The sequence below is a fragment of the Mastigoproctus giganteus genome, chromosome 8 (genome assembly GCF_048544385.1).
Source record: "Mastigoproctus giganteus isolate SK-2022 chromosome 8, ASM4854438v1, whole genome shotgun sequence".
Taxonomy (NCBI): Eukaryota; Metazoa; Arthropoda; class Arachnida; order Uropygi; family Thelyphonidae; genus Mastigoproctus; species Mastigoproctus giganteus.
The window spans coordinates 134,752,059-134,778,949 of record NC_143582.1 but is presented as its reverse complement, the minus strand read 5'-3'; the positions used below and the strand labels follow the sequence as shown (position 1 = coordinate 134,778,949).

The following is a 26,891-nucleotide window of genomic DNA, read 5'->3' as shown; positions in this document are numbered from 1 at the left end:
CTTGTGCTGGCATTTCTGTTCTCTGCAGCTCCTTGTTCTGGAATTTCTGCTCTCGGCAGTCCTGGTGCTGGAATTTCTCTTCTCGGTAGCTCCTAACACTGCTGGCTTTCCAACAGACTATGAACAGATGCAGATCTTTCCATTGAAGTTTGGACTTTGTCTTAAATTTAATTATATGTATATTTTATTTTTTATGTAATTTGATTATTTTTCAATTTGTTCATATCAATCTTTTTTGGTCATGACAAGTTTTTTCCCTCCCTGTACTTGGGCAAACAGGAGAGGGAGTATATAAGAGTACTGCTAAATTATGTGTAACTGACAGCGGGGTTGCCATTGGTTGGCTGGGGCCGCTTTAAGTAATTAATATCAATATCAATCCCGAGACTATCTGACTGACAGGGAACTTTACAGTCAGTGTTATGCAGTCAGGATGGTATGCTTCTGATTTTCGTCTTCTCCTGTATCGCTTCCTACCCGAGGTTGAATTTCAATTTGTCAGAAAATATGATGGTGTCCTATTGCTCTTTTATCCATGAAGTTTCAAATATCGATCTTGGGAAGACGTAGTCACTTTCTTACGGCCTGATCCAGGTCTTCTCTTCACATCACCAGTTTCAAGCTTTAATTTCAGCACCCGTGATACTGTTGACTGGTGGCAGCCTATTTTATCAGCGATAGCACATGTAGAAAGCACTTCTTGGGACAGAGCAACAGGTACACTTTTTTTCCTTGGTGTCAACTGAACATATGGAGCCATGCTTACACTTCCGCAAAACTGGATACTAATGAGCATGTATACCCTTCCAACGGCGTATTTATAGAAACAGCTGATGCAATACATTGAAATTCTGTGTGATGCAATAGAAGCGTTATCTGACCCAATACCTTTGCTTTGCGACAAACAAAATGACTGTAATCAAACAATATCTTTTGCGTTTCACTACAAATGTTTTTTTTTAAGGTGATGCAGTTTTTTTGTCCACCACCGTATATAAATTAAATAGGCTCTAAACTATTTATTAAGATACAGTAAGATATTAAAAGAAAAAAAATCTCCCCCAAAAAATTGAAACAAAACGATAAAAACAAGACAGTCATTGGAACACAGTTGTGGAGATAGTTTTTGCTTCGAACCAGTAGATCTTTGTTTGACACCCTGTCTGTACACTTCAAATTTTATTAATTTGACACTTTGCAATAGTTATTACTTAAAAATTGGGAATAAACAGAAAAAACTAACCTTAACTTATAGTTCATAAGTTAAATATATATTGTTGGCTGGTTCCTTCTGATGAATCAGCAGGATCTTCACTGTCTGTGAGCAGGTTGGTGCCCTTCTTTTGTTGGATTAAGTTTTTAATGTCAGACTATTGCTTCTTGGCCTTTTGGCTAAGATAAAAGTTGTGTACCAAAGCTTTGATACAATGAAGACTGCAAATCTTGGAGTCTTCATTGACATATGTCTTAGATTTGACACCCATATCAAATTTCTTTCTGAAAAGGTTGCAAAATTTGTTAACATGATAGCAAGAATTACTAGGATGGATTGGGGTATTAGAGGTAGGGCACTATCTTTTCTTTATGACTTTCCTTCCTATCGTTTCTTATGGTATCTCAGCTTGGATAGACTGTGTTAATTTTAAAAAGCTATATAAGAAATATAGCAGAGTTGCCAGTTTCTGGCTAGGGGCTGCTTACTAATAAAAAAAAAAAAAAAAAATGTACCAAAGCTTTGTCTTCATTCTTCAAACTTATACTTCTCCAGGTACCAGACACGTAAAATCAGCCTGATTGTACATTGAAAAGTTTCCCACAAACTCATTATAGGTATCCAAACCACGAGTGGCTTCAGTCCAAGTAATATTTGTCTTGGCCACTGTGTCTTCTATGACCGGTTTGTCATCACTAGTCTCTGGTTGTTGGCCTTTTACTTCTCCACTATAACTTCATCAGTCTATTCAGATTTTCAATATCTACTGAAAGCTACATCATCTGAAAGCTGAATCATCTAATTCCTTCTCTTCCAGGCCTTTAGAATCATCTTCATTGTCGCTATCATCAAAAAACATAGAACTAGCCAGAGTTTACCCCAACACCTCACCAATGTCTCTTTCTTGACCTGCTCCCAAGCATAATACAGTTTGAAGATTGCATTTTTAATATTAAAACTTTTCTGAAATGCAACCACATCCAAGTTCTTATTCACCAGTGATTACATAAACAACTGCCCGTGACCACCAAATACAGAGGATGCGGAAAGGTCGGGGAATGACCACAGCATATCTCGGAGCAATATGGCTTTAGTTGCCAATGCTCCTAAAAAACAAATAACAAACAAACAAACATAAACAACTTCCTGTAATGCATTTTAAGATTTTGAATTAACCTCCCTCCATTGGCTTAATCAAAGATGTCACATTGGTTGGAAGAAAAGCTGCAGTAATTCCATTCATCTCAAGAGAATCTCAGGATTCTCTTGAGATGAATGGAATTACTCAAACAAATGGAATTAGATGAAAGAGAACTGCAATTTTCCTCGAACCCACAAGGTGAAACTTCATCAGAACCAGCTAGTGTAGTCCTGGGTAAACACCTCCATTGCAGTCCAGTTTCATCTGCATTATAAACTTGCGCTGGTGTATATCTCTGTCCAGTGTCAGGTGCAGAATTCTGGACATAGTCCTCTGCTGCCTCATGTTCTGTAGATCAACTCTCATCTGACACAACCAACTTATGGATACCATACCTCCTCTTGAATCTAAGCCATCCATCACCATAAGCACACTCTTCCTCTTGTCTGCCTAAGTTGTTATGGAATTGTTGAGCCTTCTCACATATAGTATCACCACTGAGAGGGAGGGGAACTCTTAGCATGATTAGCTTGGAACCACACTATACACTGCTGAATCAACATCACCAGCACCAGATGATTTTAATGTCTTTCTTTGTTGCAAGACCTGTACATTACTCTCTGACCTGGCTGCATATTCTTGAAACTTGTCTGCCTGCTTCACAATACCTAAGCTGTAATCGATCCTATGCCATATTCTTTAGCCATTTGCTTTGGTGTGCCCCTTGCCTCATTTGTCAATGACTTCCAGCTTTTGAGCAGTGCACAGAGTGTGATGTTTCTCTTGTGGGTTTTTGATGATTCAGGAGTAGATTTTGAATGATTGTCAGCTATGGTTAATAAATAAAAAAAGTATTACTTGAGAAAGTAAAAAGGAGTTCTGTTACTAGACACTGCACAAGGCAACACCAATGCTCATACTGGTGAAATGACAATGTGCAGTCCAAGATGTGCATGTCTGGGTACAGTGCAGTCTGCCTTATTTATTAAATAACCTAAACAAAAATCAATTTGTTTGATTTATTTTTTATTAATACATACAACTTTAAAAAATATTTAGTTGAATAGTATAACTGCAAAATAATAATTGTTTCTCAATAAAAATATATTTTCTGTATACTGTACAGACAAGAAACATTGTAGTACATAATGTGCTTATTCCAACATTGTAATGTGTATGTGCCTTGTACCCTATACTGATCTGCTTCTTCCAAAACTATTGGGCAGTGCATTATTTCAAAAAACATTGTTATTCAAAACATATATTAATCATAGAAATTTTTAAAATACCAATAAAATATAAAATAAAATAATTAAATGCACTTAAATTTGGCTTTTTTAATTTTTGCTTTGCCTTTTTTTTTTTTGTGCAGGGGTCCTAGCGTGAAAACTGTCGGATTAGCGGAAGTTGCCTGTATGTTTGAACATACATTGCAACCCAAATATTTGTTTTTAACAACTAACTCGTACTCATTCTTAAAATATTGTATTTGTTTTTTATTCCAGCAATCTGGAATTTCAGATAAGCTATCCATTGCAGTTTGTGAACCTTTGATATCCACTGCTACGAACCAGCACTCAGCTCTGTAGTTATAGATTGATCAGTTTTATTTTGTTTTAATGAATGGTAATAATGATTGTTGCCTTTTCATTTTTAAGTCAGAAGGGATAACAATCATATGAACAATTTTAAATAATTGATATTAGTTAACACACTACAAATTTCAGCACAGACATACAGAGTCACTGCCCACATATGAATTACAATCAAACTATCATCTATGGTTATATAATTAGATTGATTAGATTGCTGTCCCTGTGGTGCTGTGGCGTTATGCTTCCACTTATAGCAGTTGATACACTTAAAAAAAGTGCAAGATTTCATTTAAGGAGAACACCTACAAGACAAAAATAATAAATAATAAAATTATAAATTTTATATTATTTATATAATTATTACTATATTATTTATAAATTTTATCAAATGGTTCTTTTTTTAACAAGGGACTTGTTTAATCCAAAAAATTTTGACAAGGGACTTGCACAAGCCTCTCTGAGTCACCGTCCAGTACACCTGTGTGTGGATAGGATAGTATTATGAAACATGTGAGAAATATTACCTCCCCTTATATGTTATGTTCTACATTTGACCAGTTGGTTTGAGGTTTTGCTGGATCACAGTGGTCACATGAAGATACATATTAAGTACTAATTGATAAATCCTGGATCACCACCCAGAACAAGAGATATATCTTTAATGTCATATTAACGTGCTTGACAACAGTTGACAATGTGTGTTGCCAATAATGCTGTTACACCAGAACACCATGCAATAATTCAATTATTGCTTCAATGTTACACCAGAACACCAAGCAATAATTCAATTATTGCTTCAATGTTACACCGGAACACCAAGCAATTCAGTTAAGCACATAACTTTTTCTGGAGGTTGCAGAAATCCATTCTGCTACCTCCAGAAAACATATCTGCCAAATTTGGTTGCATTTCCTTTATTAGATGATGGAAATGGCATCTCTAAATAGAGATACTTTAATTGTGGTCGCCTAGTATATTTTGTATGTATTTTAAAAATAGTTCAATTTAAACCTAGTAATTAAGCACCTGCCTGCTGTAGAAGAAGAGAATTTCCTTTAGGAAAATACAATGCACCCTCAAACTATTGGAGTATAATTGTAATTGATAATGGAGGGGAAAAAAAGACATGCTGGTCTCACAGATCACATCCTTCTGCACCATGATAGACATGTATGGATAATAATATCAGGCAGTGAACCTGGCATGTGTGATTTAGAGAGTTCAGTTTGCCAATCACTGTCATTGTCTGCTAAATATTTGTTAGGAGTCTAACAACAAGTATAATATTGTATAATAGCTGTAGACTATATAATATTGTTTGCAGATGAATTTTCCACTTGTCAAGTATTCCGTTATTCTCTACAGTAGTGATGGTATCTTTCACTAGCTCAGTGCACAATGCTATCAGGCAGGATGTTATGCAGATATGGTTTTCAGGAGGAGGACTTCACACTTCTTTTGTTGCCAACTTGTCAGAGCTCAGTTGAATTGAGGAGCTATGGAATAAGATTGAAAATGGCTATAGTAGTTGTTGGTGACTCTATTGTCAGGGAAGTGGGGAACATGCTTTGCAAAAAGGATAGGTGGAATAGGACCAGGGTATGTCTGCCAGGGGCAAAGGTTGATGACGTTGTAGAGCGGATATCATCTTTTAAGGGCACAAAAGGTGATATAGTTGTACACGTTGGCACTAATGATATTAAGAGTAGGAGACCGGAGGAATTACTTAGCAAGTACAGGTCACTGTTGAAAAAAAGCCGTGAATTAGGGTTGAATTTGAAAGTGTCTGCAATTCTGCCCAGACACGATAGGAGGGAGTATATGATGAGAGCCTTGTCGATCAATTCGGCCCTGGAGGGATTGTGCAAGGCTCAAGGGGTAGAATTTTTTTCAGCCTGGACTGTACTTGTTAACAGGAGAGATTGCTTCTACAGGGATGGGATACACTTAAATAGAAAGGGTGCAAGAATTTTTGCTGATGCTGTCGAGGCAGAGTTAGGTGGGTCGGAAAACTGCTAGTTGGGGGGGGATACAAGGACTAATAGATTAACAGTAGCCACTGGCAGAGGTTGAATTGATTCTTGCACTGCTTTTATTGAAATGAGCAGAAGCCTGAAAAACAGGATGCAGGATATTTCAGAGACTGCTGGGAGTCATTGCGGTACAAGTAAACATGGGTTGTGTTAGGGTAGCCAAGTATAGAAACAGGTGCACATATACCTGCGTGTACACCAATGCTAGGAGTTTGGTAAATAAATTTGATGAATTTGAGGTATTGCTCAAAACATCAAAGGCAGATATTGTTGGGATATCAGAGACGTGGTGTCTCACAGATATAAGGAATGCAGAACTGGAATTTGGAGAATACAATGTGTATAGAAAGGATAGACAGGACAGGAGGGGAGGAGGGGTTATGCTATTAGTTAAGAAACACATAAAGTCCAAGGAAGTGAAGCCAGTCGACATCGATGGACAGGGCAGTGTCGAGTCAGTTTGGTGTGACATAAGCATAGGGAAATCAAAATTGAGAGTAGGAGTGTGCTATAGGCCTAATGACTCTGATGAGTATAATAAGATATTGTACAGGGAAATAGAGTGGGCCAGTAAATCAGAGAGTCTTATAATGGGGGATTTTAATTTCCCAGATATTGACTGGAATTTGTGGGTTGGTCACTCGCACACTAGCAAGGCTTTTGTGGATTTATTGGATGATTGTTTTCTACATCAGCATGTTCGTGAGGCAACAAGAAGGAGCAATACTCTTGATCTGATTATCAGTAGTGATTCTCATGCATTAAGAATCTGCAGATAAATGAACCACTAGGTGGCAGTGATCACAGTGTGTTGAAGTGGGATTTACTCAAGGAGGTAACTACCATCAGAGGTAAAGGGAAGGGTTTTTGTTTTCGTAAAGGCGACTATGATGGTCTGAGACAGTATTTAAATTCTATACAGTGGGACCAACTGATGATGTTACCAACAGCAAACTCAAAATAGGAAGCATTCAAGGAACTAATCTTGGAGGCTACCAGGCTTTACATACCAACTAAGAAATATTGTTCAAGGTTTAGGCCTAAATGGTTGTCAGATGAACTAATGAGACATGTGGCAGAGAAGAAAAATGCATGGGATACATACAAATTAATGGGTGACATGGAAGCCTATGATAGATATAAGTTGGTCTGTAACCAAGTCACAAAGGAGATTAGGCAGGCAAAGGCAGACTACGAAAAATCCTTGGCAAAGGATGCAAAGAAAAACAGAAAAGAGTTCTTTACCTATTTAAACTCCAGAAGGAAAGGGATGAATCAGATTGGTCCACTGGATATTGATGGTTCAACAGTTGAGGATCCTGCTCAGGTGGCTAACAATCTAAACGAGTATTTTGCATCTACATTCACGCATGAGGAGTTATTCAGGAAGGAGAATGATGTAGGTAAAGTAAACATTGGCAGGTGAGCTGGATGATTTTGTAATAACTGAGAGGAAAGTGGAGGAGAGATTGTTGAGGATAAACATAAAAAAGGCACCTGGGGTGGATGGGATCTATCCAGTTATATTAAAGGAGGCAGCAGAGGAAGTAAGCAAACCCCTAGCCATAATTATGAGAGCTTCTTTGGACTCAGGGGAGGTACCCTTAGACTGGAGATGTGCAAATGTAACCGCAATTCACAAAGGAGGATCAAAGGCTGACACAAGTAATTATAGACCTGTTAGTTTAACTTCTGTTCCAGGTAAATTAACGGAGGCACTGGTTAAAGAAGCACTGCAGGATCATCTAGACAAGAATTCAGTTATAGCTCAGACGCAGCATGGTTTTGTTAAGGGCAGGTCTTGCTTGACCAATTTGATTGGATACTATGATGTAATCACAAAAGAACTGGATGCAGGGAATAACTTTGATATTATATATTTGGATCTTAGAAAGGCTTTTTGATACTGTTGCACATGGAAGACTGCTGCACAAATTGGAGCAGTGTGGCATTGGAGGCAAATTGCTGCTATGGATAAGGGGATGGTTGAGTGGCAGAAGACAGAGAGTGGTAATCAATGGACACTGCTCAACGTGGACTAATGTTATTAGTGGAGTTCCTCAGGGTTCAGTATTGGGTCCGTTGTTGTTTTCGGTGTTTATGAATGATATTGATGATGGGATATCAAGTTTAATGTCCAAGTTTGCAGATGATACAAAGGTTGGCAGGGTTGTTAAGGACACTACTGACGCTATGCTGCTGCAACAGGATCTGGAAAGGTTGAACAGATGGGCTGAGAGGTGGCAAATGAAGTTATGACAAATGTAAAGTACTACATATGGGAAACAGTAACCCCAGAGCAACGTATCAACTCTGCAGTACTACACTGACAGTGGTGGAGAATGAAAAGGACCTGGGGGTAATTGTGCAGGCAGATATGAAGTTCTCTGAGCAGTGCAGACGAGCTGCAAGAGTAGCTCATGGTGTCTTGTCAATGATATACAGGAATTTTTCTAGCAGGGATAAGGAGGTGATTATTCCCTTGTATAAGGCAATGGTTAGGCCACATCTTGAGTACTGTATACAGGTCTGGAGGCCTCATTTCAAGAAGGATGTAGAGCTGCTGGAACGGGTACAGAGAAGGGCAACAAGATTAGTGAATGGAACAAAGGGTTGCTCTTACGAAGAAAGGCTTAAGTTTTGCAAATTACAGAGTCTGGAGACTAGGCACCGGCGAGGTGATCTGATAGAGGTGTATAAGGCTTTGAATGGTTTGAGCATGCTCAATGCCAATGGGATTCTTCATCTTGCTCAGAATAATCAGCTCAGAGGGCATAAATTTAAATTGAGGAAGGACGGATGTCGGATAGATGTGCGGAAATTTGCCTTTGGCCAGCGGGTGGTTGGTTGGTGGAACCGACTTCCATCACTTGTTGTTGAAGTTGATAGCCTAAACAAATTTAAGGCTCAACTGGACAGGTATTTCGAGCGAACGGAGGAATGAAATGGGAGTGGTGTGTTTTTTTTTTTTTTTCTTTTTTTGGCTGATGCTGAATAAGCTTGCTTTCTTGCATCATATGCCTCTACTAATGCTAATGCTAATAAACATTAACCTCATAGAAATGCTCTGCATGTGTATATTTTTAAGAAATACCATTTTACTTTTTATATTATGACTATTTTTCCCATACTGTATATATAGATTGAAGTTAACTTATTCTTAAAAAGTGATTACTTGTAGGTGTCTGGTGAAACAGTAAAAAAGAAGAAGCCAGCAAGAAAAGCACAGCCAGTGAAACCAGGTGAATTATTATGAAAACTATTGCAGTTACTTGTGTATTTAGTTTTATAGTCAGAAATCATTGTGATAACTTTATTTCAGATTCTTCTTCAAAAGGACTGATAAGTGGAGATATCACTTTATATACCTTTTTTTTTTTTACTAAATATATACCTTTTTTTTTTTTTACTAAATGAGCTTTCTAGCCTGTCTGTAAGGCCTAGCCTGTCCATTAACAATCAGATAGAATCAAGGATTGCCCCTGTTACTCCAGATAACCATTGCTTTGCTGTTATTGTAGAATCTTCTTAATACAAAGTTCAAAGGACCTAAATTCTCACATTTTGCAATGACAAAGTCCAGCAAGTGTCAAAAATTTGCATTTTTTTTTTTTTTTTTTTGGTACACATGTCTAACAATAATAAGAAATAGTAATAACAAAAATAAATAAAATAATAAAATTAAATAATAACAAAAGCTTTGTCCAGTGATAATAACACATTTTGTGTAGATTTTCTTTTATTTATAAGATAAACTATGGAAAAAAAAAAAAAAAATGTAATTGAAATGAAATATTGTATGTATGTAATTAGTATCACAAACTAGTAAAACAAAAATTAGTCTTAATATTAAAGGAACATAAAACTGATTAACTCTGTAATAAATTAATCTAATTTAAAGAAAGGTTTCATTTTATATTTACAGGTTTTTTTTTTTTTTTTTGTCTTCTATGCATTCTTAACACAGACATAAAGCAATGGCTCTTTCATTATCACATTACTGCAGCTCAGCACATTCTCTGTTGTGTTTATTTTTAGAAGGCAATGCATGTGCCACTTCTTTACTCTTACTTTCATTATTAGTAATAGAAACCTCATTGTTTTGCTTCGTGCTCAGAAGTTTTTATGGTGTTTGTGCTGCTGCTGTGGTAGCAACTTCACAATTCACCTTAACAAACTCCTCAAATTCACCAACAAAATTCATATACAGCTTCAAAGTCCCCCATTCCTCAACTTTTCTGTCACATTTGTTTTCTGGACCATGTTTTGCAATGATATTCTCTCCAAAGCCACTCTTTATAAAGTAGTTGACTGTTACACTTGATTCAATACTGTCCCAACCCAATATCATCCAAGACACTTTTACTACAGATTGTTTCTCCCTATTTTGCTGATAAATTACCTTATGTGGAAATGCCTTGATCATGGCTGTATAAAACTGATGGCACTGGAGGATCAAAACAACAGCCATATTTTTGTCAGCAGAATGTGCTGTGCAATATTCTGCCAAAACACTTTGTCTACTCTCAGTAATGGAGAATGAAAATTTTGATGGTAAACCAATCATTATTGAACAGAACTGGTTAACTTCTTTAAAACAACTTGGTTTGGAAAATTTACCAATCACAAGTGGATGAAGTTTTGTACTGCCATCAGCATTGCAGCATAACAGAATAATGATTACTTGCTTAATTTTTGACCATTACAAGACTCTCTCCAAACAGTAAGTGTTTTGTTTGGCAGCAATTTATAAAATATACCTATCTTGTCAAGATTAAAAATATCCATTGTGTGACGTTTTTTTTAAGACGACTGTATAGAAGGCATTCTATGTAGTCCTTTCTTGAAAACCAATCTATAGCTTTTTCTTTGTCAACTGATCAGACTCATTTTTACAATACTAAGTTATTCCTATCCTTAAATCTTTGAATCCAGTCATTAATGCATTTGAAATCCCTAATTCCATGTCGTTCAGCTAGATAATTAGCTTTTTCTTATAAAATTAAACCTGATGTTAGTAAATTAGACACACATATTTATTTGTATACCCCTTGAATTATTTCTGCTTCAGTGTCATAGGCTACAGGTTTTTTTGGTTTTTCAGTATTGTAGACAAAGTAGGTGAAGGGCTGTATTCCTTTGCAGTGTCCATTTTACTTCATTTCATCCTGCCTTTTATATAATTTTCAGTTTACCATACAGCCTTAATTCTCTCCATTTATGTTTTGTCACCATAACTGCTAGATGAAGTTTAATGTAAACAAACTTTTATAAAAAGACACAAACTCCAAAAAAAGCATCAGCTCTCAGTCTTTAAAAATAGAATAAAAATATTATAGCAAAAGACTAAACCCAGTTTAGTCTTTTGCTATAATATTTTTATAGCAAAAATATACTCTACAAAAACAGTTGCAATTGAAACTGTTTTTGTAGAGTATATTTAGTATTAGCAAAATTATTCAATGAAGCAACTTATACAGTCTCAGCACAAAAAAAACAAACTTCCCACATGAATTATCCATTCCTTCCAATAATTTTTCTACACCTTCCTTAAAAATTTATTCAAACTACTCACTAACTATCCCCAACACTAGCAGAAGTTTCTTTCCACAATCAGTTGATCCCTGGCTGAAAGCAAATTTTCATACAGCTATCCTTTCTCAATTTAAATTTATGCACTCTTATGTGTGTTTTGTCTGACCATTTAGTTTACTCAATCCGTTCAAAGCCTTAAACAGAACTGCAGAACTGAATTCTTTCTTGGTAAGCATAGTCTTTTGTGCTCTTGGCTAATCTAGACTTCCAGACTTGTATGCAATACTCAAGATGTAGCCCTAACCATTACCTTACATAATGGGATAATTACCTCCTTGTCTCTGCGACAGAATTCCTATATTTCAGTGACAGAACCCCCATGAGCTAGCAACTTGTCAGCACTGCTCAGAAAACCATGTCTAATTGCATAATTATCCCCAGGTCTTTTTCATTCTCTATCACTTGGTGTGTGGTACCATATGGTATGTTATTCCAGGATTACTGCTACTCTTATGCAGTACCTTGCATTTGTCAATGCTAAACTTCATTTGTCACTTCTCAGCTTCTCTGCTTAATTTTTCTAGATATTTTTGCAGTCACATATTTGGACTCCTGTTATCAACCACTCTGCCAGTCTTTGTATCATCCTAAAAAAAAAAGAAGCCTGATATGCCTTCATCAATATAGTTCATAAATATTGAAAAGAATAAGGGACCCAGTGCTGAACCCTGAGAGGCTCCACTAATAACATTGGTTGAAGAATAGCAGTGCTCGTTAATAACTGCCCTGTCTTTTGTTGCTCAACCAACATTTTCACCTTAATGATCTTTTTATTTATTTATTTATATTTTTTGTTTTAATCTTAATTTTATGTGTTGTCAACCAGTTTTGCTGGTACTTTTCAGAAATGTGTCTATTTCAGTAATCCTTCTCATCTTCAGGGGAGGACAACTGCAGTTTTCTAGAGCAGGGTTTCATTCTTTTTTTGTCTTTGGAACTCATTTTGTCAATCTAAATCTTCTGTGGGACCATTAGTGATGGGCATAATTGAATCATTAATAATTGATTATTCCAGTGAATACAGTAGAACGTCGATTATCCAAACTAATTGGGACCAGGGTTGGTTTGGATAATCAAATGTATATGAGAATACCCAGTTTATATGAAAAAAGTGTAATTAGGTCTTTAATTAAATTAATGTATGCAGGATTATTACTACTGTATTTTGAAATATGAAGTATTATAAAAAATAACTGATTTAAGAAATGATTTGTAAATAATAACAAAAATGTTTTGAAGAAACAATGTATATTATATTTATTTTGAACTTACCTAATTTTTTTACATGGTTTCAACTATAAATCATGCTTTTTTTACATAAACAGAAATAAAGACAAGTAATTGCACACAAATAAGAGTATAATGAATCTTTGGAAGGTTTGTTTTTTAAAATATGTAATCTTTGAATTTGAATTTTTCTTTGAACCATGCAAGATTGTCTTTTTTTGTGGTGGGGTCTCTCGTCCTCTTTAATAGCAGTATCTCCGTAGAACTACATTCAGCTGTTGCTCACACCATGCCATTGCAGTTTCTAGTGCAGTGAAGGCCTCCGCATGAGTTGGCCCCCTCCCTGCTTCCTCTTCTTTTTCGTCATCAGAATCACCTTGGTTAAGCACATTCTTCATCCTGAACTAAAGCAACAATTTCTTATTCAGTTAAAATATAAAAAGGATCATCAGCATTGTTGTTTAACCATGCCTCTGCATCATCTTGCTCACGCTCGGAAAACCTGGGAATCCCTTGAATTAAAGTTACAATTTCACTTACATCTTCATTCAAATCTTGCACATGTGTGACTGTCTCTTCGGCAGCACCCCAAAGTTTATCCCATGCCTTTTTCAGATTTCCCTCCAACAACATATTCCTGGCATCTGCTAACATGTAGCAACAATCCTTAATGTTGAGTTTCTTTTAAAATTCAACCACTCTCTTCATCTCCCTCTGGTAGCAGCTAGCAATGCAAGATTTGTTTTTTGTACATCTTTTTTAGTTTTTCTATAACACCTTGATCCATTACCACCAAAATGATTTTACCAAATGGTACCAAATGTTACAGCAGGGCTGTAACATTTGGTACCATCACTTTATTTTTACCCTCATTTTCTTTTATGCCTTTTCACATTTGGAATAAAATCCTGGCTAAACCAATCAAAAAAAATGTTGGAATTCATCAAAGCATTATATCGTTAGCATTAGTTGAGGCATATGATGCAAGAGAGCAAGCTCTATAAAGCATCAGCCAAAAAATAAAATAAAATAAAAAACCTTCCCATTTCACCCATCCACTCACTCCAAATGTTTGTCTAGTTCAGCCTTACATTTATTTAAGCTATTAACTTCCACAACAACAGATGGAAGTCTGTTTCAGCAATCAACTACCTGTTGGCTAAAGGCAAGCTTCTGCACATCTATTCTACAACTGTCTTTCCTCAATTTGAATCTATGCCCCCTCAGGTTCTTAATCTGAGCAAGTGGAAGTATCCCATCAGCATTGAGCCTGCTCAAACCATTCAAGACCTTATACACCTCAATCAGAGTCTCCAGATGCTGCAAATTACAGAATTTAAGCCTCTCCTGGTAAGAGAACCCCTTTATTCCCCCTCACCAATCTTGTTGCCCTTCTCTGTACTCGTTCTAGCAACTCTACATCCTTCCTAAAATTAAGCCTCCAGACTTGTATGCAGTACTCCATTTATTACAGTGTCCATTTATTACCACTCTCTGCTATTTCCCACTCAACCGTCGCAGCATTCCTTTATCCGTTGCAGCAACTTGCTCTTAATGCCATACTGCTCCAATTTGTAAAGCAGCCTTCCATGTGCAACAGTATTCAAAAGCTTTCTTGAAATCCAAGTATATGATATCAGAATTATTTTTTGCATCCAGTTCCTTTGTGGCCACATCATAGTATCCAATCAAATTTCTCAGACAAGACTTTCCCTTAACAAATCCATGCTGTGTCTGAACTATTACTGCGGTCTTGTCCAGGTGATCCTGCATCATTCTTTAACCAGTGACTCCATTATTTTCCCAGGGAACAGAAGCTAAACTAACAGGTCTATAATTATTTGTATCACCCTTTGAACCCCCTTTGTGAATTGGGGATACATTTGCACATCTCCAGTTCATGGGGACTTTCCCTGAATCTAAGGATGCTCTCATAATTATTTCTAAGGGTTTGCGTACTTCCCTTGCTGCCTCCTTCAATATAATTGGATAGATTCCATCTGCCGGGTGCCTTTTTTTTTATATTTAACTTCAACAGTTTCTCCACCACTTTGCTCTCCATTATTACAAAATCATTTTGCTCCCTGTTAGAGTTTAGTAAACTTCTGTCCTCCCCTTCCTTATAGAATTCCTCATGTGTGAATGTAGATACAAAATACTCATTCAGTTTGTCAGCTATCTGAGCAGGATCATCAGCAATCGAACCACCAACATAAAGTGGACCAATCTGATTCATTCTCTTCCTTCTAGAGTTTACATAAATAAAGACGTTTTTGTTGTTTTTCTTTGCATCCTGTGCCAAGGATTTCTCGTAATCAGCCTTCACTTGCCTAACCTCCTTTGTGACTTGATTACAGACTAGCTTATATCTGCCATAGACTTCTTTGTCACCTGCTAATTTACATGCATCCCATGCATTTTTCTTCTCTGCCATGAGCCTCATTATTTCATCTGACCTCCATTTAGGCCTATATCTTGAATAGTATTTCTTAGTTGATATGAAAGGCCTAGTAGCTTCCAAGATTAATTCCCATTTAGAATTCACTGTTTTTGACATCATATCATCATCATATGATCCCACTGTATAGAATTTAAAAACTGCCTGAGGCCACTGTAGTCACCTTTACGAAAACAAAAACCCTTCCCTTTACCCTTGATGGTAGTTACCTCTTTAAGTTAATCCCAGATCAGTAGACTATGATCCCTGTCACCTAGTGGTTCCTTTATCTGCAAATTCTTAATGCATGAGTCACTACTGCTGATAATTAGATCAACAGTATTACTTCCTCTGGTTGCCCCTCGAACATGTTGCTGTAGAAAACAATCCTTCAATTAATCCAAAAAGTCTCGCTAGTGTGTGAGTGACCAACCCATAAGTTCCAGTCAATATCTGGAAAGTTAAAATCCACCATTACAAGAAATTCTGATTTACTGGCCCACTCTATTTCTATGCATAATTGTTAGTTGTACTCATCAGAGTCTTAGGCCTATTACACACTTCTACTCTCCTTTTCCCTTTCTTAGTGTTTATGTCACACCAAACTGACTCAACATTGAACTGTTCACCCATGTCAACTGGATGCACTTCCTTAGATTTTGTGTTTCTTAACTAACAGCATAACCCCTCCTCCCTTCCTACCCATCTATCCTTTCTGTACACATTATACTCCCCAAATTCCAATTCTGCACTGCCTATATCTGTGTGACACCATGTCTCTGATATTCCAACAATATCAGCATTTAAAATTCATCAGATTTATTTACTATACTTCTAGCATTGGTGTACATGCTGTTGTTGTTATTGTTATTTGGTTTTTAGGAGCATTAGCAACTAAGGCCATATTGCTCCGGGGATATGCGGTGGTCATTTCCTGACCTTTCCGCATCCTCCGTATTTGGTGGTCACGGACTCGAACCCCGGTCTGATCAAGAAGCGTGTGCTACGCACTGCTGCTCCTGCCCACCTAGCTACGGAGCTCGGTGAGGGTGTACATGCAAGTATACATGCACCTGTTCTTACTCTTAGTTACCCTAACACAGCCCATGAATTTACTTGTTCCATGATGACTCCCTGCAGTTCTTGAAATTTCCAGAAACTTGCTCTCTAGGCTGCTGCGCAGTGCAAGAATCACTTTCACCTCTGCCTGTGGCTACTGTTAATCTTTTAGTCTGTGAATCCCCCCCTAAGCTAGCAGTTTTCCAACCCACTTAACACTGCTTTGATAGCATCAACAAATATTCTTGCACCCATTTCTATTTAAGTGTATCCCATCCCTGTAGAAGCAGGGATGGGATACACTTATGTTGGGATATTCTTCTGTTAGCAAGCACAGACCATACTGGTAGGCAAGTCACACCTTTAAAGCATCTTGGATTTCTGAATCACCAAGAATGGTAAAACATGCTGTCCACTTGCATTTGCACACACCATAACTATAACATGCTGTTTGTTAGTTTTTAAACCAGAAGCAGCCATTTCACATTGCAATGCAAGTGATTTATGAGGGAGTGACTTCCAGTTAAAACCAGTTTCATCTGTATTGTAAACGTCATCCTTGGAAAAACCTTCCTCTGCCATTTTCAGAAAAGACTCTTGAAAAGCTTCATCTTCCGTGACATCACCTGATGAAACTTCTCCTTGAATTTCAAGCTACCTACCCTATACTGTGTTGAGATTTGAAAATTTTCAGCCATCCTGTACTGGCTTTAAATTCAAGTGGGCTTTTAAACTTTTGATTCAGTTGTAATGCTTTTTTGCATAACAGAGGTCCAGAAATAGGTTCGCCTTGACTTAGTAGAAACCATAAAAAACAGTATCTTCTAATTTCTCATCACTAGCTTTTCATATTTTCCCTTTTTTAAGAGCCATCTTCATTGTCTAACTAGGAAGCAAACTTCGAAATTTCATTTTTTCTGCTCTTTATGTCAGATGTGGTTGCTTTACCAACGTTAAAAATTTTAGCAAGAGATACACTGGTTTTGCCCTTTTCCAATCTATTAATAATTTTTATCTTGTCTTCTGTTGACAACACATTGTGGTTTCTTTTGCCTGTGGACAGCATTATTAACACAAAGGAGCAACAGTATTAAAATTAAAAAGCAAAATGACAGTATTTCACTTTGAAATAGCCACGAACAATCAACATTCTCTGTAATTATATATAAATTAGTCAATTGTGAAATCAACAAGAAGAAAACTGAAGAAGAGGGGGGAAAACAGTGGAAAGATTTGATCTGTTGTTATCAAAAGTAAAGTACTGTTAGCTCACTATCTCTCTCTCTCTCTCTCTCTCTCTCCCCCAACTAATTTGCATATAATGATTATGAAAATGCCATAATTGATTACTTTGATTATAACTCTGAATTATGCCCATCACTAGGAAATGTATCTTTAAGAACAGTTATTATTAACAACAAATTAAAAACATAAATGTCCTGCAAAACCATGGAGTTTAATTTTTTACTGATCTAGATGAATATTTCTTGAATATTTATTAAAAAAAGATTCATATTAAAGTATTATTAATTTATCTTGAAAATCCTCATCACAGCATATATAACTTGATACATTTCCTGTCCCTACATTAAAAAACAAACACAACAGATTATAATATCACGATGTTCATCTGGTGGTCAGTCTGCATCTAGACTACCAGTGATTTTTTGCAGCATAGATGAATAATTTATATGTCCTTATAAATACTTTAGTTTCGCTAAAATCATAAGGAAGAAGAGCATATGATCATACTTGATCATAGAGGCTGACAATCTGGGGAAATTCAAAGGTCAGCTGGATAATTACCTATGGGATTAGGAAAATGCATAGGTTGCATTTCCTTTTCTCTTATTAATTATTATTATTATTAATTTGTGTTTATTCTTATTATTTTATTTTATGGATTTTTTTGTTATTTTATTTTATTTTTTTGGCTGGTGCAGCATAAGCCATAGGCTTCCTTGCACCGTGTGGCCATTACTAATACTAAAGCATACCAAATATGTTACACTGAATGGACTTTCTTCGCAGTTTACAGTAATGATAAGTGTTCTGTAATAAAAGGAAATAAAAATGTTATTATGGGATCTGGACTGCAGAAAGATTTTTTCCTAATAGCGATAAGGATGAGTTACGTTGTTTCTAATATGGACCATAAATAAAACTAATTGTTGACCTCTGGTCTAGAGAATGCTAAAACTATTGCATTTCCAAATGGAAGTTGATGATGATCTCTTACAAGGTTGTGTTAATGTTACAAAGAGGCAGACACTTGCATTGTACAATAATGCCAGGAGCATAATAATCAAACTGGGAGTTGGGCTATTTGTAAAGTCTCCAAATGCTGTATTTTGATATAGGAGATGCAGAGTTTGAATGTAGTATATAAGATGGTCCAGAAAATGTGTATTTTTGGAAAGTTTACTTTTCTGCCAAAATTATAGTACTTATAATGAATGAGTTGTAGACCATTATATGACAAGGAACTGTGGGAGGGGGGGGATATTTATATGTATATATATATTTTATTTATCTATCCTTTATTTAAACAACTCCCCTTTACAATACCTCCCCACTTTCACATCTGACTATTGCTTCACAGAAAATTCTAAGTTCAAGGGGAAAGCTCCTTAATGTGTTTAGTTCCCTTTGGATAGGCTTGTACCCAGAACAACAAAAGACACACACAAATATTGTATAAAAAAATCAGTTTATTATACATATTTACATGAACATAATTAAAACCAAATAATAATTGAATTCATACATATGACAACATGATTTGGTCTCACCTACATGTGTATATATACATCATATTCATACTTCAGGAAAAATCATCAACAAGCTAATATCAATCCCTTCCTTTGTTAATATATTTTATCCTGCATCCTCTAAATACCATTAGTAAAAAAATATCAAATCCATCCATTCCTTTCTACATATATTTAGTACTGCACCAATTAAATACTATTAACAGGAAATATTAATTCCATTCTATTCCATCCTGCATATGTTTAATACTGCTTCATTTAAATACCATTAATAACAATTAATGATTAACATCAATTCCATTCTGTCCCTTGCTGCGTTATCATATATCCAACATTCTAAATATCTTATATCTAATAAATCTCCCTCTTTTTAATGTTCTTCCTTCCTGATTCTTCACTAAACTATCTTTACAATTAGGCATTTCTAAAGTCATGCTGACCAATTTACTGGGTTTCTACAGTTCTTTGTGTATGTGAAGGTACTATGTACTACAAACTAGCGACTTACTTGTAGAACTCGGCGGGGTGTCATCTTTCATCCTTCCTATCAGGTACAGCTTATCTTCACTATCTGGGCGACATCTTACTATTCTTGAAGAATTAGGCACTGGTAGTTGTGCTGCCAGGAGGTTTCGGCTTCATTTTATTCAGCCCGCTTGATGCACTTCTCCTGTTCCGGAATGGCTACTATCATGTCGGTCGGGGTTCCGATTCCATCCGATTCCAGCACTTTGCTTTCCAAGATTTCAGGAATCTTGGTCTTTAACGGCAGATTTGAGTCTACCCTTTCCTTGTGAGAGACTCGTTTTGTCTTCCACATATTTCTTCCCAACTCCTAGACGTCTCAAAGAGCCAACATTGACTATGTTCCACTCAAAAAAAAACTCTGACTTTCTCAACGACTAACCCATTCTTACTAGCACCGACCAAAATCTAAACTGTGTCTGACTAAACCATTCTTACTAGCACCGACCAAAATCTAAACTTGTGTCTGACTAAACCATTCTTACTCACACCGCCAAATTCTCAAATTAGTGTCCTCCTAAACCATTTTCATTCACACCGTCAAATCCCAACTTAGTGTGTTTTTGCAACTCTTTCACTGCCTTTTTCCTACCTCTTACTGCCGATTTCGCCACGCCCATTTCCCAGTGACTTCTACCAATCTTACATTTACTTTCGGATTCTATCTCATTCCATTTGTTGGAAAACCCCTTATTCCGCCGGCCCAGTAGCACGTGATCAATACACCCCTATTTTAAAACCTGTTGGATCGGCGGCCATCCGGTGTGTTCTTTGAAGTAGCCGGCTGTCCAAAAACAACACTTTACCCTTCACATAATAACGCCTTGTCTCCATAGCGTTCTAAAACCACAAAAAGTGACATTAGTGACCACAGCATCTATTTTTGGAAACTTGTGTGTGCGTTTAAGAACCAACTTCCGGTCTGCGACTGAAGTAAATTGCCCTACTATTTTGACCTTGCATAAACATTAACTTGTTTGTTTCGCAAAACCACTTGCTGCTTTTGCCGTAGTATTCACCGTCTATTCCCTGCTTACAACGGAAGTTATGCTAATGGCTCTGTTTTTCATTACTACTACCCACTAATTTTACAATTCTTACTGAATAATTCTTGTTACTGAAACTGACGCTATTACCATATTATCCTACTAACGGCAAGAATCCAAAAAGGAAAACTAACTTCCAAAGTCTAAAAAAATATTTTATTTTTTGTAAGATTTTCAAATCTTACAGAACAATATGAATGAAAAAATAAATACAACTTTCTCTACGTAATTTTGTTTTGGCCTGTTGGACAGCAACAGTGTCATTTTGCGTGATTTATGCTTTTGTATATGCATCAAATTTTTTGGTTAATTCTCTTAATTGTTTGCCCTTGTAAAGTTATGTTTTCAGAACATACAACTTTTTTGAAATTTATTTTCTGCAAACATTGATGTCAGGTATCAGACTCTAAGTAAATTTGTTTATTTCATACATGAAGAAAGTGGTGTTTACATTTTCATTCATATTGTTCTTTGCCATGTAGTCTACAACTCATTCATTATAAGTACATAATTTTGGTTATGAAAAATATATAAAATCACAAAATTATTTTATATCTCACTGTAATATGCTTTGTCTTAGAAAGTTTGAATAAACATGAACTAAAAAAGGTTTCAAATACAGCAGATACATTGAAATGGAATGCAGTATAAAAGTTACATTCAACCTAACCACTTTTTTTTTTTCTTTGTCACTAGTCATTCAGATAGATCCCACATATCTGGTAAACTAACTCTTATTTTCCATAGAGGCTCACTACATTAATATTTACTGGATATTTTCTAAAAATAATCCCTTGCAAATATATAGGGTTTACTCTATTTAAATGCTTGTTATTAGATTTCTTTTTTGTAATGCTGTAATAAGGGATCTCTTTACGCACGCAAACACACAGCATTTTGATCATTTGCCCACAAAATTGTATGACCTTTGCTATTTCTTTAAAAAGCTGCTAAATTCACATTATTTTATGCATTCTTATATTTGACAGCACCACAAGTACAACAAACTTTAGCTCTTCTTGATCCAGTTCCCCTCAGTCACCATGGTGATGGACATATGACATCTGAAGAAATTGAAAGACATTTGGAAGCAAAACAGCCATTGAGAGACCTTTTACCAGAAAAAGCTCCTTTAACTGTTCCAGCAGAATTGTTCAGTAGTGAGCCATCTGGATTAGATAGGTATTTACTGAAATCCAGACCTTTAGATAAATGTGTGAATTGATAACAGTAATAATGTTTAGTTTACTGAATGTCCATGCATAATTAAACATCCATAATTTATAACACATAATAGGATGGGCATTATTACAAGTGTCTGTAAAAGTTCTACCTATTTTGTGGAAATAATGGTAATTATTATTATTATTTTAATATTAACATTATTAATGGTTAAGGTACATGAATGTATGTTAGTAGCAACACTTTGAATCCAAGGAAAGTAATAGAACAATGTAATTACAAATTTCCATCTGGATCTGTAGAGGAAACAATTTGTGTATGAATTGGTTAATAAATTTAAAATAACTGGTTCTGTTAGTGATGGAGCAACATTTTTTGGAATGTATAGACACATCCAAAAAAAATGTTAACATATAATTATAACTTTTTACAAAATGAATTTCTAGAATTAACTTGCACCACAGCACATAATAGACTGAAGACTGCTGAAAGCTGGGGTGCAGTAAATCCCAGTTTCCAGATCACCATGGCATCTAATATTTCTCTAGTATTGTTCTGTCTTCATACATGAAGCATTTTGAAATTCTCTTGTGTTTTTATGATGTCTGATGATGCTGACCATTATGAAATTAATCATCAGAAGCACTGTATTGTGGCATAAGTCTTGGTGGTTAATGATGAAGAGTAATAGCTCTGGAACCAGTAAGATATGGCTTTCATTAAGTTAGTGCAAAAATGAAACAAATATATGTGAAAGATATTCTGCTCTCATTATGTGCTGCATTAGATGAACAGAATTATGAATTTGATTTTTTCTGTTACTTAAAATGCATATCATTCAATTAATTAAATTTTGTAAAATCAAAAAATAAATTAGCTATTGCAGCATTTTTGAAACTGAAACAAATTGCTACTGATAGCTGCTAACAAGTTTTTAAGGGTCCATGGCTCTTGACAAACCCTCTGATGTCACAAATGTATATAAAATTAAGATAACTAGTATTGTGATGAAAAGTGAATTTTAAAATTCCCCAGTATAGTTTTGGTTTTCAGTCTGCATAATTGTGTTTGAATTGGAGAAGTATGGCTGTCAAAAACTAGGCTGACATGCATCTGTTACCAGTAAAGTGTGATCTCAGGCATTAGATAAAATGCCTAGACAATGTATAGAATGCCTGGCAAAGTAGGAAATAAACTTGTTTTAATCACCCTATGATTCATATAAGAGAATCACTGTTCTTGACATTAATACAAAGGCATATGGAGAAAAACTGTTACCCCCATATCTTGTGCAAGAATTGAAGGAATATGAAATGACAACTTAATTGAATCAAATTTCAATTTTTTTACGGGCATGGGGGCGGGGAGTAGTAGTATTTCCTCCATATGCCCTCGTATAAAAGTTGGGAACTGTAATTAATTTATGTAACTGATACTGTTATATGAGCAGCTTCTGACATTTATACATCAGCCTGTGAGAAAAATACTACTCCATCACCCATAAAATATTCATTTTAACAAAGAAATATGGGAGAGTGCATCTCCTATGCCCTGTATAAAAGTCAGGAACTGGGATTCACTTACATAACAGTATCAGTTATGTAAGTAGAGGTATGTCTTTGTATAAAAGTCAGGAACTGTGAATTGCAGTTCCCTTAAAAGGTATATGGGGGAAATACTTCCATCCCATATGCCTTTTAAGGGAACTGTGTTAAAATGAATAATGTTTGTTATAAGTACTAATACAAAAAAAAGTTTACTCCATACTTTGCAGGCATCTAGGACTCTACACTTTGCCAGTAACATATCTACCGACTATTGTTGCATTTTATGAAATGTGTTACTGCTCATATTAAATATTTTGCAGTTGTGAATTTTGTACTATACAACCACAGGAAGCTTGCCTAAGTAGCATGTAAGTTGAACACCTTTCTTCAGACTCTCATATTCTTTAAAGAGATATTAAATAAATAATGCACATCACAATTCATAAGTCATCATACTAAAACTGAAACTTTTCTGAATATGGACTTGGAAAAGTTTAGTTGGTGAGCAAAGTGAGATATGCTGCTTGATTGACATCAGGAAACACACTGCATGTTGATGCTAAGCCATGTTTCCTGCCAAAAACTACACAGGTTGCCTTGTTATTATAGAGCTAATTTGGGTAGTACATATGATGATTGATTGAGTATAAAAAAAAACTTTTCATTTTGTGTGTGTGTGTGTGTTATAAATGATTCCTTCCTTTTTTCTTCAATCCTAGCATCTAAGTTTTGCAAGTGGAACAGATTTATTGTTGGTCTTTGTTTAGAGCTATTCTTCAAGATTCATATCGCTTGTTCAATTAAAACACATCTAAGGCTTTTAAGAAATTTTATTTTTGCAAATAAAACAAATTATTCCAATACTCATTGACTTTTTGACTAAATAAAATTTTTTGGACATTTGTTTTGCTGTTATTCCCTATCAAATGAAACCCCCCCTCCACCAATGTGTCATCTGCCTAAGTGTAAAGATTGACACACTCTCTCTCTCAATAAAAATACACATTTGTGTTCTTAACAATTTTGCCCTTTTGTGTGATTTCTCCACAGGTCCACATCTTTCCTAAAATTGGATTTCCGAGCCTGTATGGAATATTGAAGATGTGGTTTAACCATTGCTTTATATAATGGAAATATCACTTCTTTATCCCTAATTGCAAAGTTCCTGTATATCATTCACAAAACCTCTTCAGTTTCTCTGTCAGTCTCTCTACACTGTTCAGAAAATGTCATATCAGATTGTATGGCTATTATAGCTTTTCATTATCAACTGTCTTGAGTTTAATCCTACCCAAGTAGTACACTGGTGTGCAAAACATAAGGACCAGTCAGGTTTTCACCTGTAACTTCTCATAGGAGTGGCCTGGATATGGGAAAAGCATACCACAGGAGAACCTCATGAAGTACAGAAATGATGAAGGAAACAACAACGATACAACAACGGAAACAAAACGGTACAGAGGGACTTTATTCAAAAATAGCAATGTAGCACTGGCTGCCATTATACAGATATATCACTGCCAAAGATGGAACAAAGGGAAGAGGTGGTTCTCAGTAGGAGATATGGCCATCCCTAATATCGCTGCAGGCCTTGCACTGCGTGTCCATACTTAGAACAATGTTGTTAAGTTCTTACGGTAACATCATCCATTCCTCTGTCAGTGCCATCTTCAGCTGGTGAACATTTTCTGGTGGGTGTGGATGCCACTAGGTGTCTTCCCAGAGTGTCCCATATGTGGTCGATGGGATTTAGATCAAGGGAATGGCAGGCCAATCCATACGAACAGTTCCTGACTTTCCAAAAGCATATCAACAGCTGCAGTGCGACGGGGTGTGGCATTATCATCCATAAACATGAATTCAGGGACAATGGCACCTCGGAACAGATGCACATGGGGAAGGATTACCTCGGTACAGTAGCATGCACCACTTACAGTACCGTCTTCCAGTATCTGGAGTTGTGTACGTCCATCCAAGATAACGTCTGCCCAGACGATAACACCATGATCGCCATATCGATTCCTTTCAGTGATGTTTGCGGGGTGATTCCTTGTATCAACCTCTCGCCAGATTAGCTGACGTCCAGAATCACTGCTGAGACTGAATCTACTCTCATCAGTAAAGAGTACCTTACCCCATTTTGCTGCTGTCCAGTCTGTGTTTGATGCACCAATGTAAATGGTGTGTCCGATGGGCAGGTGTTACAGGGTCAGTGTCAAAGGGCCATCGGGCAAACAGTCCACCTTTGTGGAGTCGCCTGGCCACAGTAAACCACAATATCCTGCATCCTGTGCGGCTGGTTTGCAGTGGAACCCACTGTCTGGTGTCGGTCCCTCTTGGCCTGTAGGAGTATATAGCGGTCATCATTGGATGTTGATTTTCATGGACGACCACCACTGGTCCTTTGAACAGCTGTACCTATCATTCTGAAGGCCGACCAAGCATGTGAGATGATGCTATGGGCGATACCGAACTCTACAGCCACACTCCTCACATTTTGACCTTACTCGAGCTTCCCAATTATCCAACCCCAGGTAAAGTCATCCAGATGTTGTCTACTGGCCATTTCGTTGTCTATAGCACTGTATGAAACCAATCAAATGTCTTTAACAATCGTGCTCACCATTCGGTAATTTGCACATAACTGCTGCTTTTATCTGTTTATGTGTGCTCTCTCATCATGATTCAAATTTTTGCATGTGCACCAGCTTTCTACTGAATGGCCACAGTTATGCAAATCGCCACAGGCTGTTTCGTTTGAGTTTGTGGTTGTAATCTTTAGAAATAGTGTTGGTCCTTAAGTTTTGCACACCAGTATACTTTACTGTAGAATTACTGCCACATTTAACCAAACACCGTAAAATGCAGTTTTCCAATATTAAACTTTAGTAGTCATTTGTCAGTCCACCTGACTATTTTAGCATTAGCATTAGTAGAGGCATACGATGCAAGGAAGCAAGCCAAAAAAAAAAAAAAAAAAAAAAAGAAAGCTTTGCATTTCAACCCTCCATTCGTTCCAAATGCCTGTCCAGCTCAGCCTTAAATTTATTTAGGCTACCAACTTCTACAACAAAAGATGGAAGTCTGTTCCACCAATCAACTACCCGCTGGCTAAAGGCAAATTTCCGCACATCTATTCTACAACTGTCTTTCCTCAATTTGAATCTATGTCCCCTCAGGTTCTTAATCTGAGCAAGAGGAAGAATTTCATCAGCATTCAGCTTGCTCATCCCATTCAAGGCCTTATGCACCTCAGTCCACCTCACTGGTGCCTACTATCCAGGCAGCTCAATTTGCAGAACTTAAGCCTTTCTTGGTAAGAGCACCCCCTTTGTTCCCTTCATCAATCTTGTTCTAGCAACTCTACATCCTTCCTAAAATGAGGCCTCCAGAACTGTATGCAGTAGTGTAGGTGTGGCCTTGTATAATGGGATAATAACCTCACTTTCGCTCCTAGCAAAATTCTTATATATCATTGACAAGACTCTATGACCTGCCCTGGCAGCCCATCTGCACCGAT

The 26,891-nt window shown here is 36.5% G+C and overlaps 1 protein-coding gene across 6 annotated transcripts in view; it reads left to right on the top strand.

Annotated features, from left to right (window-relative positions):
* Positions 1-26,891, top strand: part of LOC150081834 (uncharacterized) — a 173,329-nt gene that overhangs the window by 100,659 nt on the left and 45,779 nt on the right. For all 6 annotated transcript variants that reach the window (XR_016547254.1, XM_090378925.1, XM_090378923.1 and 3 more), the window contains exons 7-8: positions 9,164-9,224; positions 21,632-21,824. Coding sequence is in view for 5 of the 6 variants with exons in the window: in XM_090378925.1 (XP_090235051.1) it covers positions 9,164-9,224; positions 21,632-21,824 (254 nt within the window). In the remaining variant the exon portion in view is untranslated. The remainder of the gene's footprint in view (positions 1-9,163; positions 9,225-21,631; positions 21,825-26,891) is intronic.